An 18,473-nucleotide genomic window follows, 5' to 3' on the forward strand; every position below is an offset into this window, starting at 1 on the left:
CCTGACAACCTGCCAGAGATTCAGACAGATTTTTAGAAAGTCAACAAGAACACAAACTCGTCTGAACAAAGATGAAACAAAAAAAACTGATTCAGGTTTGTCAAACTACTGTCTGTTAACAAGGAACCTGAAACCTCCACGTAATGAATTACTTAACCTGCAATGTCAGTTCATTTTAAAGACAGGGCTTAAGACTGTGGGCTTACCACCCACACGAGGGGCTGTAGGGTTGGGTGCTTAGATGGTAAATGGTGAATGTATTGGTTCTTATATAGTGCATCTCTACTCTTTCTGAGCACTTCAGGCGCTGTACACAACTTGTACATTCACCCATTCGCACAAGCACATTTTTCCAAGTGCTTTCTAAGTAACATTCACACACATTCATACTCCGATGGATGCATCGGAGAGCAATTTGGGATCTTGACCAAGGATATTTGGCTTGCAGCCTGAGGAAGCCAGGGATCGAACCACCAAGCTTTCGCTCTACCACCTGAGCTACAGCCACCCCAGACAGTCTGATGTACTGGCGCTCCGATTTTCAGCTTCCAAAACTGGCTTGTGGCACATGGAATGTCGCCTTTCTGGTGGGAAAGGCGCCTGAGCTGGTGCATGAGGTTAAGATGTGATGACCTCAGTGCATAGCTCTGGTTCTCAACCAGTTTCCTATAGATGACCTGGACTCTGTTCCCCTCTGGAGTTACCCTCGATGTGAGGGCACGGACAGAGTGGTACTACATGTATCGCCACGGTTGGCTGCCTTTGCTGTTGGAGTTTTCCCCGGTGGTTCCCTGCGCCTTGTGGTCGTGGAATGAGTCCTAATTTTTGTTTGTGTGTATGAGCCAAATGACCCTACAGAGTTCTCCGGCACCCCATCCAGCCTTCTTAGAGTCACTGGGTGGGGGTAATAACGCTCAGTAACTCTCCAATAAGGAACTCTATTGTCCTGCTGGGGGACTGAGAAGGTGCTGAAGGTTACGTTTCTGCAGTGTTGCATTGCCTCTACATTGGCAGACCAGATGGTGGTTGCCCTGTTTAAGCAGGGGGTCTAGAGGGTGTGCTCCAACTACAGAGGGATCACACTCAACAGCTTTCCTGGGAAAGTGTGTGCCAGTGTTCTGGAAAAGAGATTTGTAGTCGACCCTCGGATTCAGGAGGAAGGCTGAATCCACTGGTTGTGGAACACTGGACTGGCTCTGGCAGTCTGTAATAAGACTTAATAATGCTGACATACAACTCAGAGGAGACAAGCATCAGAAATCTGTATGAATCACTTGTTTGTAACACTGAAAACACATTTACACTAAACATACCAGTCAAAACAGAAGAGCAAGCTATTGTTTTAAATAGATTTTGTAGACCAGCATTGCTTATGTACACTGATGCTTTTACGGGGTTTGGCTTCCTCTGGACGCAATGCAGTCACATGTCACAGTTACATGGACAGCAGAAGAACATGTAGTCAAATTCAAAGTGGAATCAAACTCAGGACTTGCTGTGAGGCAACAGTGCTAACCACTGCGTCACTGTGGGCTGTGGGTAGCCAGAATCACATGATCTGTAAGTTTATACTACAGCAGAGGTTTTAAATCCATCGACCAGCCTGCCACCTGAATGATGTAACATCTTACCTTTAACATCTGCTCCTTAACCCTTTAAGACCTACCATAGAACCAAGTCCGCCAGAGCTTATATTATATTTTTACATGCTGTAGTGCCATTTTTGGGAGCATTTCAAGTTGCTATACATCAATACAACCATTATAGCCCAGATTTTAATAATATGTATTCATTAAGTGCATAGTAATTACATAAATTGCAAAAAAGTGCAATAAACTACAAAAAGTTTTTGTTTTTTAACATATATTTCTAGTTAGAGAAATTTAAGAGGCTTATCCCTCAAAACTGTAAATACAAAAAAGTTGCACAAAATAGTTTCCCACCACAGGAAATTTATTTTGAGTGTCTTCATAGTTTTATTTTTGAAATACACCAATTTTTATATACTGCAGGAAAAACGAAAATAAGTATTATACTGCAAATTTGCAAAAAAGCAGCATGTGCATCAAAATAAACTATTTCCAGCAGTGCAATATGAGTCGTAAGCATCCCAGAAACGACACAGAAAGTCATAAAGTCAAAGAAAACTTTTAAAAAGACGAGTATAGGCTCTGAGGGCCTGATAGTAAAAAAGACTACATTTCCGCGAAAATGACGTCACTTCCGGTTTCGGGCAGGTAATGGCGGAAATGCAAAAGTTCGCGCTGACGTCTATTCAAACGTAGGAAGTGTTACAAACAGCTGATCGGATCACAAAGCGTGTTTCTGGAATATTATGTTTTTGTTCCTGCAAGCGCTTTTTATGCAGTTTTTGCAAAGCTTTATGTGGAAGGAAACTGTGACCGAGGACAAGCTGATGGCATCAGATGTAAGTACAACTCCTCCGGTTTCATATGGAAAAAAAAATTTTGCGCTAGCTTATGTGGTTGCAGAGCTACTGGGATTTAAAAATAGTTACGCAAAACAGAGCGTGCCCGCTCTGATCGGCTGTAAAGGGTTAATCTTGTGTTAGGTATTAAAGTGAATAACAGATTAAGAATTTAGAAGCTCCAAGGTGATAAGGTCACAGGGACCTGCTGGCCCCTTCACAGAGGACCACGCTCTGTTTTAAGGTGAGAATACTTCAATAAACCCTCAGAAGAAGACCTTCTGTTTGACATCACATGACTTAAGTGTCATCTCCACAGTAACTATGAATGAGATGCAGTTAACCACACGTAGGATGCTCGGTTGTATCAGCGTTTGAAAGCTGACTGTCAAAACCTCTGAAACGACCACATTTCCTCTGACCTCCTGCAGCTGTGACTATGTGGGGTTTGTGATGAGTCTCCAGGTGATGTCACAGAGATGCTTCCCTCTGGGGATAATTAATCTGAAGGTAGGTCTGAGTCCACATTAGAGACTGTGATGACTTGAAGCTGAACACTCAAACCACCAGGCACTGGAAACCTTCAACCTCCTAAGGGACTAGGACCGCTTGTGTAGGACCACTATGAACCATGACCCCCTTCAGGACTTGAGCCTCAGTGAACCGGCTTTCTGAAACAGGACCCTCAGCTGTGGCTCATTTGTGACTGGTTCTCCTCAGAGACCATAAATCCTAAAGTTTGGACCCTTAGGTACAGCAACTGGAGAGCAGGTGGAGGCTTTCACTGGTTTGTTTACACTGAATAAATGGCTCATATCAGCATGTGCTGACCACTCAGTGCACTTTATCGACAACTTTAATATTTTTTGGGAACGCAGGCATCTGTTCAAAGCAAATGGATTTAATTTTAACAAGTCAGGAGTGAAACTGTTCACCTCCAACTTGTTTTATTTCATACGTCATCCATCTGTGCTTGGTGCCAAGGCTGAGATAAACGAGGAGTTATCTCATAAAGAGGAAAAAACAGAACTCCAAGAACAGACAAAGCCCAGCAGAAACCTTGAAGAGGAGCTCCATCTGCCCCCACCCGGGAAGAGCCTCAGAAAGGAGAGACATCTGAGGCAAGAAGAGGGGTCCCTATTTGCCTCCAACTCTCTCAACAACACCAACGACCAGGACCAGGGACCACGACCTTCCCCAGTCCCCCAAACCCCTGACAGGCCATCACCCTCCTCCCCCTCCCTTTCCCCCTCCTCCCCACACCTGAAATTCACTGAGGAGATGATGGAGCGGGTCAATGCTGGGCTCAGATCTACCCCCCGTCCCAATCCCTTTTTGTCCCCCATAAACCCCCCACCAGAGCGGCCAAAGGTTCGCCATCGAGCCCCACCCTCAACAGAGCAATCGAAGTCACATTGCCCAGCCTCGCCCCCCTTAGTTCCTCTTCATGCCCTGTCTCCGCAGTCTGATGTGTGATGTGTGGAGGGTCCGGGCTGTGAGGATTATGGCAGTGGTGACTTTTCCCAGGAGAAGCTGGGACCCTGTTTACTAGAAGGTTTTAAAATCTCTGTACTTTTAGGTGACAGGAGACATGTGGCCTGGTCAAAACACAGAGAGCTGCACTCTAAAAGATCTTTAAACATAGTAAACATACCTTGTGTGCCACAGACTGCTCCCAAACACGAGGGGACAAGTAATACCTCTAAAACACTTAAGTTGGCTTTATTAAACGTTAGATCTTTAGCTGGGAAAACATTTTTAATTAATGATTTAATCACTGAGCACAGCCTTGATTTTATGTTTTTAACTGAAACTTGGTTGGACCAAAGTAACAGTGGAGCTGTTCTCATCGAGACGACCCCTCCTAACTACAGTTTTATCAGTGAGGTCAGGGTGAGCAGGAGAGGAGGAGGGGTTGCTGTCTTATTTAATGAATCATTTCAATGTAAGCAGCTATCTCCTGGAAGTTTTCAGTCTTTTGAATATGTGGCTTTACAGCTGAAGGCCCCATCCAAAGTTGTGTTTCTTAATGTTTACAGGCCTCCCAAATACTGCACAGACTTTTTTAATGACCTCAGTGAACTGCTGTCTGTGATCTGTGTTGATTTTGACTGTGTAATTATTGCTGGGGATTTTAACATTCATGTGGACAACCCTCAGGACAAAGGGACTAAAGACCTGAGTAACACTCTGGGCAACTTTGGGCTGACTCAGCATGTAACAGAGGCCACACATAATAGAGGACACACTCTTGACCTACTGATCTCCAAAGGCCTGAGCATTTCAAAGGTTACTGTGTCTGATGTGGGCCTGTCTGATCATTACTGTGTTTTCTTTGAAAGTAAAATCTCAGCCCACACAAATATATCAACAACAGTGATCACAAAACGGTGTATAACTGAATACAGTAGTGCAATTTTTAACCAGGTCTTCCCATTAACACCTGACCTGTCCAGAGGGTCAGTCAATGAGCTCGTCAATAGCTTCAATGCTAACATATTAAATGTAATGGACACTATTGCTCCCATTAAGGTGAAGGTTATCTCTGGAAGGAAAAAGTCTCCATGGAGAAACTCCACACTGGTGAAAAATGAAAAAAGAGAGTGTAGGAAAGCTGAGCGCAGATGGAGAAAAACAAACCTCCAGGTTCACTATGACATCTATAAAGAGAAACTTCACAATTTTAATTTACAACTGAGGAGTGCAAGGAGGTCCTACTTCTCTGACATCATCACTAAAAACAGCCATAATGCTCGGGTCTTATTTTCTACAGTTGACAGGCTAACAAACCCTCCTGTGTCAGTGGCAGCTGAACTTCATTCGACCATGGCCTGCAATGACTTTGCCAAATTCTTCACAGACAAAATCCAAAAGATTAGACAAGCAATCGGTACATCAACAGCAGATCCAGGATGTGTACTGTGTCCACCAAAAAACTGTTTAAACACCATGAAACAGTTTCACCCTATTAACAGCAAAGACCTGGAGGACATCTTAGGTCAACTGAACTCCTCCTCCTGCTGTTTAGATGTCCTGCCAACAAGTTTTTTCAAAAAGGTCTCAAAGACTTTAGAGTCAGACCTGTTACAGATCGTCAACTTTTCTTTATTATCAGGTGTGTTTCCAGAACCACTAAAAACTGCTGTAATAAAACCTATACTGAAAAAGGACAATCTTGACAAGACACAAATGAACAACTACAGGCCGATCTCAAATCTCCCGTTTTTAAGTAAGATCATTGAAGAAGCAGTTTCTCAACAGCTCAGTTACTTCTTAACACAGAATAACTGCTACGAGGCCTTCCAGTCAGGTTTTAGACAGAACCACAGCACTGAAACCGCTCTGACCAAAGTGTTTAATGACATATGTCTGAATACAGACAGTGGAAAAATGTCAGTCTTAGTTTTACTGGATCTCAGTGCAGCATTTGATACAGTTGACCACAACATATTACTCAAACGACTGGAGAACTGGACAGGTCTTTCAGGAACTGTACTAAACTGGTTCAAAACATACGTAGAAAACAGGAAATACTTTGTATCAATAGGTAACTTCACATCTGAGCAGACAAGTATCACATGTGGAGTTCCCCAAGGTTCCATCTTGGGACCCCTTCTGTTTAACATTTACATGCTCCCACTGGCACAGATTATAAACAACAACAAAATAAACTATCACAGCTATGCAGATGACACACAAATATATATCACAATGTCACCAGGAGACCGAGGCCCTGTACAGGCTCTTGGTAAATGCATTGAGGAAATCAATGACTGGTTGTGCCACAATTTTCTCCAGCTAAACAAAAACAAAACTGAGGTAATAGTCTTTGGCGCCAAAGAAAAACGATTACAGGTCACCAGAGAACTTCAATCTATACATCTAAAAACCACAAACCAGGCGAGAAATTTGGGTGTAGTGATGGATGCAGACCTAAACTTAGAAAAACACATTAAGACAATAACAAAGTCAGCTTACTATCACCTCAAGAATATTTCAAGGATAAAAGATCTGATGTCTCAACAGGACCTGGAAAAACTAGTCCATGCATTCATCTTTAGTAGGCTTGATTACTGTAACAGCATCTTTACAGGTCTACCTAAAAAATCAGTCAGACAACTACAGCTCATTCAGAACTCTGCTGCTCGAGTCCTCACTAAGACCAAAAAAGTGGACCACATCAGTCCAGCTCTGAGGTCTTTACACTGGCTGCCTGTCCGTCAGAGGATAGACTTTAAAGTTCTGATGCTGGTCTATAAAGCTCTGAATGGTTTAGGACCAAAATACATCAATGACCTCCTGACCCAGTATGAACCTTCCAGATCCCTCAGGTCATCTGGATCAGGTCTTTTATCAGTTCCCAGAGTCAGAACCAGACACGGAGAAGCTGCTTTTATGCTCCTTATATCTGGAACAAACTCCCAGAAAGCCTCAGATCAGCTGAAACACTCAGTTTATTTAAATCCAGGTTGAAGACTCACCTGTTCTCAGCTGCATTTGAATAAAGCACCAAATCCACACTTTAAGCTTAAATTTCAAAACTTACATTTAACTACTGATTTTATCTACTGTTCTGATTTTATCTGTTTTGATTTTATATACTGTTGTTTGTTTGTTTGTTAATTAGTTAGTTAGTTTATTTGCTTGTTTTAATCAATTTTAAATCATGCTTTTTATTTGTTCTTGTTTCTAATGTCTCTGTAAAGCACTTTGAATCACCTTGTTGTTGAATTGTGCTATACAAATAAACTTGCCTTGCCTTGCCTTTGTCTGGCTGCCACCAGAGGCTGTCCAGAGACATGCATGTTGTGCAATAACCGATGATGGTGTGTGCAAATGTGTTGCCTCAGTCATGGCATCAGGAGAGAGAGAGCAGAGTATGTAACTATGACCACACATGCTCAGGTTGAACCCACAGAGGGCACCCGCTGACACCTTTAATCCAATCATGGTAACCATGGAAACACACACACACCTGAGAGGTCAAGACTTGATCTGCAGCTCTCCGATTGGCTGGTTTTAAAGAAGATCAAGCTCATTAACAGATTTACTTAAATCACTCAGGTCCCATGCTCCCTATATTCAGGCAAAATTTAACTTTATGTATACAGCTCGGGTTTACAGCAGCAGTCAAAGAGCCTACAATATTAGAGGGGCAATCGAAGGTGGGAAGGAAGAACTCCTTTTTAACAGGGAGAGAGCTCCAACGGATCGGAAATCAGAGAGGACAAAACACAACCTGTCTGCACACACAGAGTCTAAGACTGTCTGAGCATCAGAAGCTCAAATATCAGAACAATCAATCAAGCGATCAATGATCTATTTACCTTTGTCTCAGAGCTTCATCTGTCCAAAGGAAAACCAAGCAGATGATGTCAGGGTGAACGAGGGAGGACCAGAGACCAGGAGGGAGAGCGTCAACGTCCAGTTACATCCACTTACAGTGGAGAGAGAGAGAATCATGGTCGAGCTACATCCACTTACAGTGGAGAGAGAGAGAATCATGGTCGAGCTACATCGACTTACAGTGGAGAGAGAGAGAATCATGGTCGAGCTACATCCACTTACAGTGGAGAGAGAGAGAATCATGGTCGAGATACATCCACTCACAGTGGAAAGAGAGAGAGAATCATGGTCGAGCTACATCCACTTACAGTGGAGAGAGAGAGAATCATGGTCGAGCTACATCCACTCACAGTGGAAAGAGAGAGAATCATGGTCGAGCTACATCCACTTACAGTGGAGAGAGAGAGAATCATGGTCGAGCTACATCCACTTACAGTGGAGAGAGAGAGAATCATGGTCGAGCTACATCCACTTACAGTGGAGAGAGAGAGAATCATGGTCGAGCTACATCCACTTACAGTGGAGAGAGAGAGAATCATGGTCGAGCTACATCCACTTACAGTGGAGAGAGAGAGAATCATGGTCGAGCTACATCCACTCACAGTGGAGAGAGAGAATCATGGTCGAGCTACATCCACTCACAGTGGAGAGAGAGAATCATGGTCGAGCTACATCCACTCACAGTGGAGAGAGAGAATCATGGTCGAGCTACATCCACTCACAGTGGAGAGAGAGAATCATGGTCGAGCTACATCCACTTACAGTGGAGAGAGAGAGAATCATGGTCGAGCTACATCCACTCACAGTGGAGAGAGAGAATCATGGTCGAGCTACATTCACTTACAGTGGAGAGAGAGAGAATCATGGTCGAGCTACATCCACTCACAGTGGAGAGAGAGAATCATGGTCGAGCTACATCCACTCACAGTGGAGAGAGAGAATCATGGTCGAGCTACATCCACTCACAGTGGAGAGAGAGAATCATGGTCGAGCTACATCCACTCACAGTGGAGAGAGAGAATCATGGTCGAGCTACATTCACTTACAGTGGAGAGAGAGAGAATCATGGTCGAGCTACATCCACTCACAGTGGAGAGAGAGAATCATGGTCGAGCTACATCCACTTACAGTGGAGAGAGAGAATCATGGTCGAGCTACATCCACTCACAGTGGAGAGAGAGAATCATGGTCGAGCTACATTCACTTACAGTGGAGAGAGAGAGAATCATGGTCGAGCTACATCCACTCACAGTGGAGAGAGAGAATCATGGTCGAGCTACATCCACTTACAGTGGAGAGAGAGAATCATGGTCGAGCTACATCCACTCACAGTGGAGAGAGAGAATCATGGTCGAGCTACATCCACTCACAGTGGAGAGAGAGAATCATGGTCGAGCTACATCCACTCACAGTGGAGAGAGAGAATCATGGTCGAGCTACATTCACTTACAGTGGAGAGAGAGAGAATCATGGTCGAGCTACATCCACTCACAGTGGAGAGAGAGAATCATGGTCGAGCTACATTCACTTACAGTGGAGAGAGAGAATCATGGTCGAGCTACATCCACTCACAGTGGAGAGAGAGAATCATGGTCGAGCTACATTCACTTACAGTGGAGAGAGAGAGAATCATGGTCGAGCTACATCCACTCACAGTGGAGAGAGAGAATCATGGTCGAGCTACATTCACTTACAGTGGAGAGAGAGAATCATGGTCGAGCTACATCCACTCACAGTGGAGAGAGAGAATCATGGTCGAGCTACATTCACTTACAGTGGAGAGAGAGAGAATCATGGTCGAGCTACATTCACTTACAGTGGAGAGAGAGAATCATGGTCGAGCTACATCCACTCACAGTGGAGAGAGAGAATCATGGTCGAGCTACATCCACTCACAGTGGAGAGAGAGAATCATGGTCGAGCTACATTCACTTACAGTGGAGAGAGAGAGAATCATGGTCGAGCTACATTCACTTACAGTGGAGAGAGAGGAACTTTGCATCCACCTGTGTTGTTGTCACGTCTTCACTTCCTGCTGATGATGTCAGCACCTCGCTGTAGTGTCACAGCCTGTGGTAAGAGGGCGTCTTCCTGTGTAAGGAGCAGCAGGGGAGGTGAATCATGCGATCAGACAGGTGAGCTGGATCAGGTACCGATGATGGTACCTCCGATCTGCTAATCCCGGCCTGGATCAAGTCCATCTGCTCAGCTCCCTGCTGGACTGCAGCCTGGATTAGACCCAGATTAGTCTCAGCTACCATCCTGGAATATCCTGGGACAGGTCTTTATACTGCTCTGGGACCCGGAGGTGCCAGCTGGGATTAAAGAGTCACACTCAGAGTTTAAAGAAGACTCAGTTTTATTTACACCAGCACAAACTTCAGAGATACAAACTAACACCGTCAGTCCAGTTCAGTCAGTTTATTGGTCCATGTGGCCATCCTCTGGCCAATGAGAGAGCAGAGTAACACCACGGCAGTTCCTGATTGGTCAGAGGGCCATTGGGCTGACCCCGGTGACCTCAGACAGAGATCTTGGTGTTCCTGAAGCTCGAGTTGTCCCTGAAACAGAAGACAGAAGAGGTCTCACTGCTTTATCAGCATCGTTTCCCACAATGCATTTCACCAGTCAGCAGTGACAAGCACAGCTGTTAGTTTAAACACAGAATTAGTGTCATCTGGGCAATCGTTGCTCAAGAGTTCAGTTCGTCCTGTAATCAGAAGGTTGACGGTTTGTTGTGTCTTTGAGCAAGACACCTCACCCGTTGCCTACTGGTGGTGGTCAGAGGGCCCGGTGGCGCCAGTGTCCGGCAGCCTCGCCTCTGTCAGTGCGCCCCAGGATGTCTGCATGTAGTGTAAAGCGCTTTGAGGTCCTTAGGGACTACATAAAGTGCTATACAAATACAAGCCATTTACCATCTGCTGCAATCCTCCTGCTCTCTAAACACGCTTGAGTGTTTACAGTGGGTTTACAGAGTGGACAGAGGGGTAACAGTGGGTTTACAGAGTGGACAGAGGGGTAACAGTGGGTTTACAGAGTGGACAGAGGGGTAACAGTGGCTTTACAGAGTGGACAGAGGGGTAACAGTGGGTTTACAGAGTGGACAGAGGGGTAACAGTGGCTTTACAGAGTGGACAGAGGGGTAACAGTGGGTTTACAGGGAGGACAGAGGGGTAACAGTGGGTTTACAGGGAGGACAGAGGGGTAACAGTGGGTTTACAGAGTGGACAGAGGGGTAACAGTGGGTTTACAGAGTGGACAGAGGGGTAACAGTGGGTTTACAGGGAGGACAGAGGGGTAACAGTGGGTTTACAGAGTGGACAGAGGGGTAACAGTGGGTTTACAGAGTGGACAGAGGGGTAACAGTGGGTTTACAGGGAGGACAGAGGGGTAACAGTGGGTTTACAGAGTGGACAGAGGGGTAACAGTGGGTTTACAGAGTGGACAGAGGGGTAACAGTGGGTTTACAGGGAGAACACGTACATTTGATCTCAACTTTGACCTAAAGAAAACAAAAGTCCTGATTTCCTTTCATTAGATGAAAAGTGGCTCCACCTCATGTCCCAAACATCAACAGAGGACAAACCCTGTTTAGAGGATCATGAACCCTTTAGACCTGCCATAGAACTAAGAACGAGATATTTTTACATGCTGTGGAGCAGTTTTTGGAAGCATTTCAAGTTGCTATACATCAATACAACTGTTATAGCCCATATTTTAGCATTAAGTCCATAGTAACTACATAAATTGCAAAAAAGTGCAATAAACCAGTGGTCCCCAACCCCCGGGCCTCGGACCGGTGCCGGTCCGTGAGTCGTTTGGTACCGGGCCGCGAGAGTTGAGGCTCAGGTGTGAAATGTATGGTTTTCAGGGTTTTTATCGGTTTTCAGCGTTATTTTGTTATCGTTTTTATCGTTAACTCGGTTTTCCTGGTCTTTTCACATCCATCTTCATCCGCTTTATCCGAGGCCGGGTCGCGAGGACAGCAGCCTAAGCAAAGAGGCCCAGACCTCCCTCTCCCCAGCCACCTCCTCCAGCTTATCCGGGGGAACACCAAGGCGTTCCCAGGCCAGCCAAGAGATATAATCTCTCCAGCGTGTCCTGGGTCTGCCCCGGGGCCTCCTCCCGGTGGGACATGCCTGGAACACCTCACCCAGGAGGCGCCCAGGGGACATCCTTGTCAGATGCCCGAACCACCTCAGCTGGCTCCTTTCGATGTGGAGCAGCAGCTGCTCCACTCTGAGCCCCTCCTGGAGGGCCGAACTTCTCACCCCATCTCTAAGGGAGAGGCCAGCCACCTTTCGGAGGAAGCTTATTTACGCTGCTCCCTTCTCCCATCACTCGAGAACAAGACCCCGAGATACTTGAACTCCTCCACTTGGGGCAGGAACTCATCCCCGACCCGGAGTGGGCACTCCACCCTTTTCCGGCTGAGAACCATGGCCTCAGATTTGGAGGTGCTGATCCTCATTCCCGCTGCTTCACACTCGGCTGCGAACCGTTCCAGTGCGAGCTGGAGGCCCTCACCCGATGAAGCCAACAGAACCACATCATCCGCAAAAATCAGAGATGAGATTCTGAGGCCACCAAAGCGAAAGCCCTCCGCCACTTGGCTGCGCCTAGAAATCCTGTCCATAAAAATCATGAACAGAACCGGAGACAAAGGGCAGCCCTGGCGGAGCCCATCACCCACCGGGAACGAGTCCGACTTATTGCCGGCAATGCGAACCAAGCTCTTGCAACGGTTGTATAGGGATCGAATCTTTTCACATGTGTTATGAATAAATCTTATTTTTTTCGGTACCGGTACTAGTTTTATTTTGTTGACACCTTAAAAGCCAGTCTGTGAAAATATTGTTGGGCATAAACCGGTCCGTGGCGCAAAAACGGTTGGGGACCGCTGCAATAAAGTACAAAAAATTTGAAAATCGTTTTTATTTTTTTAACATATATTTCTAAATAGAGAAATTTAAGAGGTTTATCCCTCAAAACTGTAAATCCAAAAAAGTTGCACAAACAGTTTCCCACCACAGGGAATTTATTTTGTGTCTTCATAGTTTTATTTTTGAGATACAGCAATTTTTATACACTGCAGGAAAAACGAAAAACAATCCTATAATGCAAATTTGCAGAGAAAACAGCAGGTGCGTCAAAATAAACCATTTAAAGCAGCGCGATTTGAGTCCTAAGCATCCCAGCAACTATTCAGAAAAGCATGAAGTCAAACATGACTTTTAAAAACATCGGTAAAGGCCTACAAGTAAAAAACTACATTTTCTGAGAAAATGAAGTCACTTCCGGTTTCGGGCAGGTAATGGCGGACATGCGATAGCTCATGCTGACGTCTATTCTAACGTAGGAAGTGTTACGAACAGCTGATCAGATCGGCAAAGCGTGTTTCTGGGATATTATGTTTTTGTTGCTGCAAGTGCTTTTTATGCAGTTTTTGCAAAGCTATATGTGGAAGGAAACCGTGACTGAGGACAAGCTGATGGCATAAGATGTAAGTACAACTCCTCCGGTTTCATATGCAAAAAAAATTATTGCGCTAGCTTACACGGTTCCGGTTCTACTGGGATTTAAAAATGGTTAGGCAAAACGGAGCGTGCCGCTCTAACTGGTTTTAAAGGGTTAAGTACAGATGGTTTAGAGCTGAGACAGGTGACTTTGATCACCGTCAGGTTCATATGAATACACTCAAAGCATCAACCAACCTGACAGCACAGTGTTAGCAGCAGTAACAGTGCTAGCACAGTGGTAGTACCTGAGGCTGTCGTTGTGGGTCTTGTACTCCATGATGGTGTTAGCTGGAAGGTTCAGGACTCGTCTCAAAGTGTCTCTGATTCTGGACGTCGTCGTCTGGTCGTTGGACGTCCTGTTCCAGATCGACAGGATGTCCTCCTGACAGACAGACGGGTTACAGACAGGTCAGAGGTCAGATGCTATCATAAACGTACCACAGGCCTTCAAGCTTGTTTAAACCCAGCTAATCTTAGCTAATTATAGGCCAACAGCTAACAGATCATCTGCAGAGGCTCATTGAAGAGTTTCAGTCAGGTGTCAGAGCTCAGCACAGCAACAGCTTTAGTGAAGGTTACAAATGATCTTCTTATGGCCTCTGACAGGAAATGGTGAATGGACTGGTTCTCCTATATCACTTTCCTACTCTGAGCACAGCGTGCCTGGTTCGCCCATCCACACAAGTCCTTTTTCCTATCTAATATTTACACACATACTCCGATGGATGCATCAGAGCACAACTCGGGGAACCAGTTTGGATCTGGGAGACAGACCGTCTAATTTTAAGCTCAGGCTAAAGGAGCAGACTCCTGTCAGTGGAGGAGCAGCAGCTCTCCTCTGAGCTCACTTCCAGCGCTCATATATCGGACTCACTGATTTGGTCTGTGAACACAGCTCGACAACATTGCTGCCACAGTCTTCCACACAGGACACACTGAGGCCAAACAAGACCCCACCCGTCCAGCTGAACCCACGCTACCCACTGATCAGATCACATGATCCACACTGGAAATACTTTTACTTTGAAAGATGTCGTGGGAGGTCCCTGAGCTCTGAAAGTGGAATTCAGCACTGAGCATGACGCTCAGTGTAGTTTCATTCTTATTAAAAAAAGGGGACCAGCACACCAGCACTGGGTAACCCTGGTAACAATCACAGAAGTCCTCTCTCTGCTTGACTCCACAGACTTCCACAGTCATCACTAGCTGCACTTTAGTAACACAGTTCTATTGTGTTTTACTTGGACAGCACCGAATCCCAGTTTGAGCCCTGATCTCTCAGGTAGAGAAGGTCTCCACTGTGCCTCATTCCACCTCTGAATACTCCGACTCAGAGCAGCAGCCCTGCAGTAACACAGTGCTGCAGTGGTTGTGTGGTTACCTGGAAGCGTATGGAGACCACAGCCCCACAGATCTCCTCTCCCACCATGAACTGCTCGCCCAGCATGGCCAGGATGATGTTCTCCCAGAACCGACTCGCCAGACCCTTACGCAGCCGGATGATCCACTTCCCCCCACTGCGGTTAGACTCGTCCTGCACAGGTGAGACAGACAACAGGTGACACAGGTAGGAGACACAGGGGGGAGTTTGAGTGCATCAGTCATGTGACCACACAGCTCTAACATCACTGCAGGAAGTTATCTGGGACAACTGGTACGAGCAGCACAGCAGGGGGCGGTACGGGATTGCTGCAGTATCAGTACTCCTTTAGCGCATGAGTACATCTCCAGGATTACTCCTGCAGTACTCGAGTACACTGATGAGCAGTTAATACTTTTCTGTTAAAACAGCTTTTCTGTTAAGAATTCTTAGTTGAATTATTATGTATTGTTTATTTTCACGTGTTTTATTTAATCTGTTGTATTGACTATGACCTAACGTTCATGTTACTTTTAGCCTTTTGTGTACAGCTGTGGGACCGCTCGTCTGTGAAGCGCTACCTTTCTGGACATGGGTTTAGGGACCAGACAAAGAGTTATTAAAAAACCTCCATGAGAAGCTCACCCAGGAAACAGTTCCCCCTGCCTGGGGTTACCAGGGCCACGCCCTGGAGCAAGGCCCAGGATGTGGCACAGCCAGGGAACGGGACAGGGGCCCATCGCCGTACTACGGGCCATTTAATCCTTAAGCAACCATTGCAAGAACTTGGTCCGCAGAGCCGTCAGTAGGTAGGACTAGTTCCTGGTGGGACATGGTACTCTCACCGATTCTGTTCAGAATCTTCATGTACAGAATTTACAGGCGCAGCCAAGAATCTCGTCTCTGGCTTTCGTGCAGATTGGTTCTGTTGGTTTCATCAGGTGGTGTCCTCCAGCGCGCACTGGAGCGGCTGCAGTGATGCTGCACCGGTCCACGGTGGTGAAGAGAGAGCTGAGCCTCCTGGGCAAGGTGTGCTTGTCGTGTTCTCCAGGAGGCCAGCAGGAGGGAGGTCTGGCACGCTCTGCTCAGGCTACTGCCCCGTGACCTGCCCCCCAGTGAAGGAAGATGGATGGATACCCCTCATCTTCATCAGCACTTCACTAAGAATTCATTGATGCTTCCTTCATTAGTACTTTCTTGGTGTGGGTGTGGCCTCACACAGGCGTGTCTGGTTCGTGGTGATGTCACTGCAGCCCTGCATGTGTTGTGTGTCTATGATGATTTTATTGTTGTACTTTCATTTGAGCAGCACAAATCTGTCCTACACGAGTACTGCAGGAGTACTGGGTACTTAGTTACCTCCCACATGGGTTTGATGCCCTCCTTGAACAGGTGGAAGTCGCTGTGCCCGCTCAGGTCACCTGGCCTCACCAGATGACTGTAAAACCTCCAGAACTGCTCCACCTGAACACACATTATTGGCTATCAGAACGATCGATCGCACAGACTTACTGATCCGGTCAGACTGATCATGTGACTGAATCAGAGAGAGAAGAAATAAAATCGTGTCAGACTGAAACTATCAGTAAAGCTGACGGGGTGTGGTCTCAGAGGAGGCGTGTCCTCACAGAAAGCTGTCCATACGTACCGAGGCCACGGTGCCGATCTGTCGTATGTTCTGCTCGTAGCTCAGAGAGCTGGCGGGACGACTCGGGGTCCTCCTGCTGTACCAGAAGGTGTAGTTATACTGCAGGGGGTGCTCACCTGCACCTGGACACACCGTCTGCAGGTTACAAAACACACACATCACAGCTGCTGACCAATCAGGCCCTCACAGTCTGAGGGTTTTAAGAGTGTCTAAACTCAAGGCTGTCCTTCAGAGGGCCGATTACGCCACAGTGACGTGACGAAGGCTGCTGCAAATGCGTCGTCCTTTCCCTCAGATTTCAAGGATGGGTTATGATGTGGGTTGGCACATCATATCCCAGGATTCATAGCACAGCAGAGGATAAAGTGGGGCGGCCGAAGAGTAAACATTTAAAAGTAAGTGCTGAGTTTTATGACTCTTATTTATGCGGCGATACAAAAGTTCCAACAGGAACATTAAACAACACTTTTAGCTGCCTGTCAGCAAAGTCACGTGACATTGTTTTTATGAAGCACTTATAATGTTCAGTTTAATCCTACAGAGATGTGATGATTTCATGCATAATTACAGTCAGTCATATATCCACAAACACAACTGTTGTCTGTCCTCTAACGCCACGTGTCTCAGCGAGACTTCCACCTGGGATAACATAACGTGCCTACAGACACGAGCACGGCGTGAACAGGTAACCAGGTAAAACAGAGGAACAGGTTACCTTGCGCCGGTTGTTGTTGTTGTTGTTTCCATCGGCATTGTCAACGTGACAATCTGTCTCCTGTGCGTTGTCATCTTGGGGACTGAAAGACAAACAGGAAGTACTCAGCAGGTAATCCCAGGTGTCACCTGAGGGACGTGCCCATGGTTTATGGTGGACGAACAGCTAAAATGCTTGAGTCATCTTTACGTTTGCTTTTCCACTGATATGTAGCCTGCATGTGTTATCACAGCAGGGCCGCTGTACACCGAACGACCAGCAGATGGCAGCAGTGAGCTGTTAAACGGGGCTTCGTGCGCCCGAAACCATTGGCTGGAAAGATTCGACACACCGCACCGTCACTACTCACAGGTGAAGTCGCCCCTTTATCTCACGTCCTTCCTAAACTCCATTTAAAAGACGGAGCCCTGCGCTGACGTCACACCTCCACAGGTCCTCTCACTTGTACACAACAGCGCACGCGACCGTCTCACGCTCCGAAACAAACGGACTGTTCAGGGAGGCTGTGTCAATAAAGTTTAGACCCCGACTGCCTGGATAAAAACGCTGTTGTTAACGGCTAACTCTTATTTCACGCAGTCTGTTTAAATAAAGTTTGAATGAATCACACTGGATGCTAGCTCTACGTGCTCGAGCGTTATCTGCAGTTATTTCCGGGTCAAAGGTGAGCCTTACCGCTCCAACTGATCCATCTCTCCTCCGTCTCTCGTTCTGCTCCTTATCTCCGCCTGTATCACCTGTACTTTTCTATTTTTAATCTATTGTCCCTACTCGGCTTCTACTCAACACACTGGACTGCGGTGACGGCTTCTGTCAATGCGCATGCTTACGGCGGAACAGTGGACGGAAGGCGCGAAGGGACAAATTTGATAATGGTCACTAATCGCACTTTCACGAAAGGTTATAAAAGCGAAAGATTATGTCCATAAGTATGGAGGATCAACGCGGGATAATTGACTTCATTAAAAATAATAATAAGTGATATATAAATATTATGGCGGACCCATAGTGCATAAACTACAAAATTATATTTATTAATATATGGAGGACCAACAATGCACAATCAATACATTAAAAAAACGATAAACGAAAATACACTTCTCTGCATTAATGTATGCTTCTCAAGTCAAGTGATCTTTATTTATAAAGAACATTTAAAGGGCATCAAGTGTCCGCCAAAGTGCTGAACAGAAGGATAGCATAATCAAATAAAAAGAATTAAAATAGATGAAAGATGAAAAAATAGAAAACATTGTGACATCCCATATGTTTGTAAAAATATATGTGTACATGCAAATATGCACATACATATACAAGAGTGTACACATTCACACACAAGCACACATATGTGAACATAAAATACATGTATACGTTTGTACAAGTGCAAACCCAACACATGTCTTTAGATGGTTTAATACAGGGGTCCCCAATCCCAGTCCACGAGGGCCGGTGTCCCT

General features: G+C 45.9%; 1 protein-coding gene across 1 annotated transcript; it reads right to left on the bottom strand.

The window, feature by feature from the left end:
- Window positions 1-10,112: 10,112 nt before the first annotated feature.
- LOC146712211 (eukaryotic translation initiation factor 4E type 2-like) lies at window positions 10,113-17,860 on the bottom strand. The gene is made up of 7 exons (XM_085451967.1): window positions 17,692-17,860; window positions 17,017-17,098; window positions 16,302-16,436; window positions 16,013-16,117; window positions 14,675-14,827; window positions 13,539-13,675; window positions 10,113-10,335 (listed from the first exon to the last, which is right to left on the bottom strand). Exons 1-7 carry the CDS (start codon window positions 17,706-17,708, stop codon window positions 10,296-10,298), a joined length of 669 nt encoding a protein of 222 aa, XP_085308093.1. The 5' UTR covers window positions 17,709-17,860; the 3' UTR covers window positions 10,113-10,295.
- Window positions 17,861-18,473: the final 613 nt, after the last annotated feature.

This window comes from Copadichromis virginalis, linkage group LG3 (assembly GCF_057382275.1).
Source record: "Copadichromis virginalis isolate Kocher_CV1m ecotype Utaka linkage group LG3, C_Virginalis_male_GT1.1, whole genome shotgun sequence".
Taxonomy (NCBI): Eukaryota; Metazoa; Chordata; class Actinopteri; order Cichliformes; family Cichlidae; genus Copadichromis; species Copadichromis virginalis.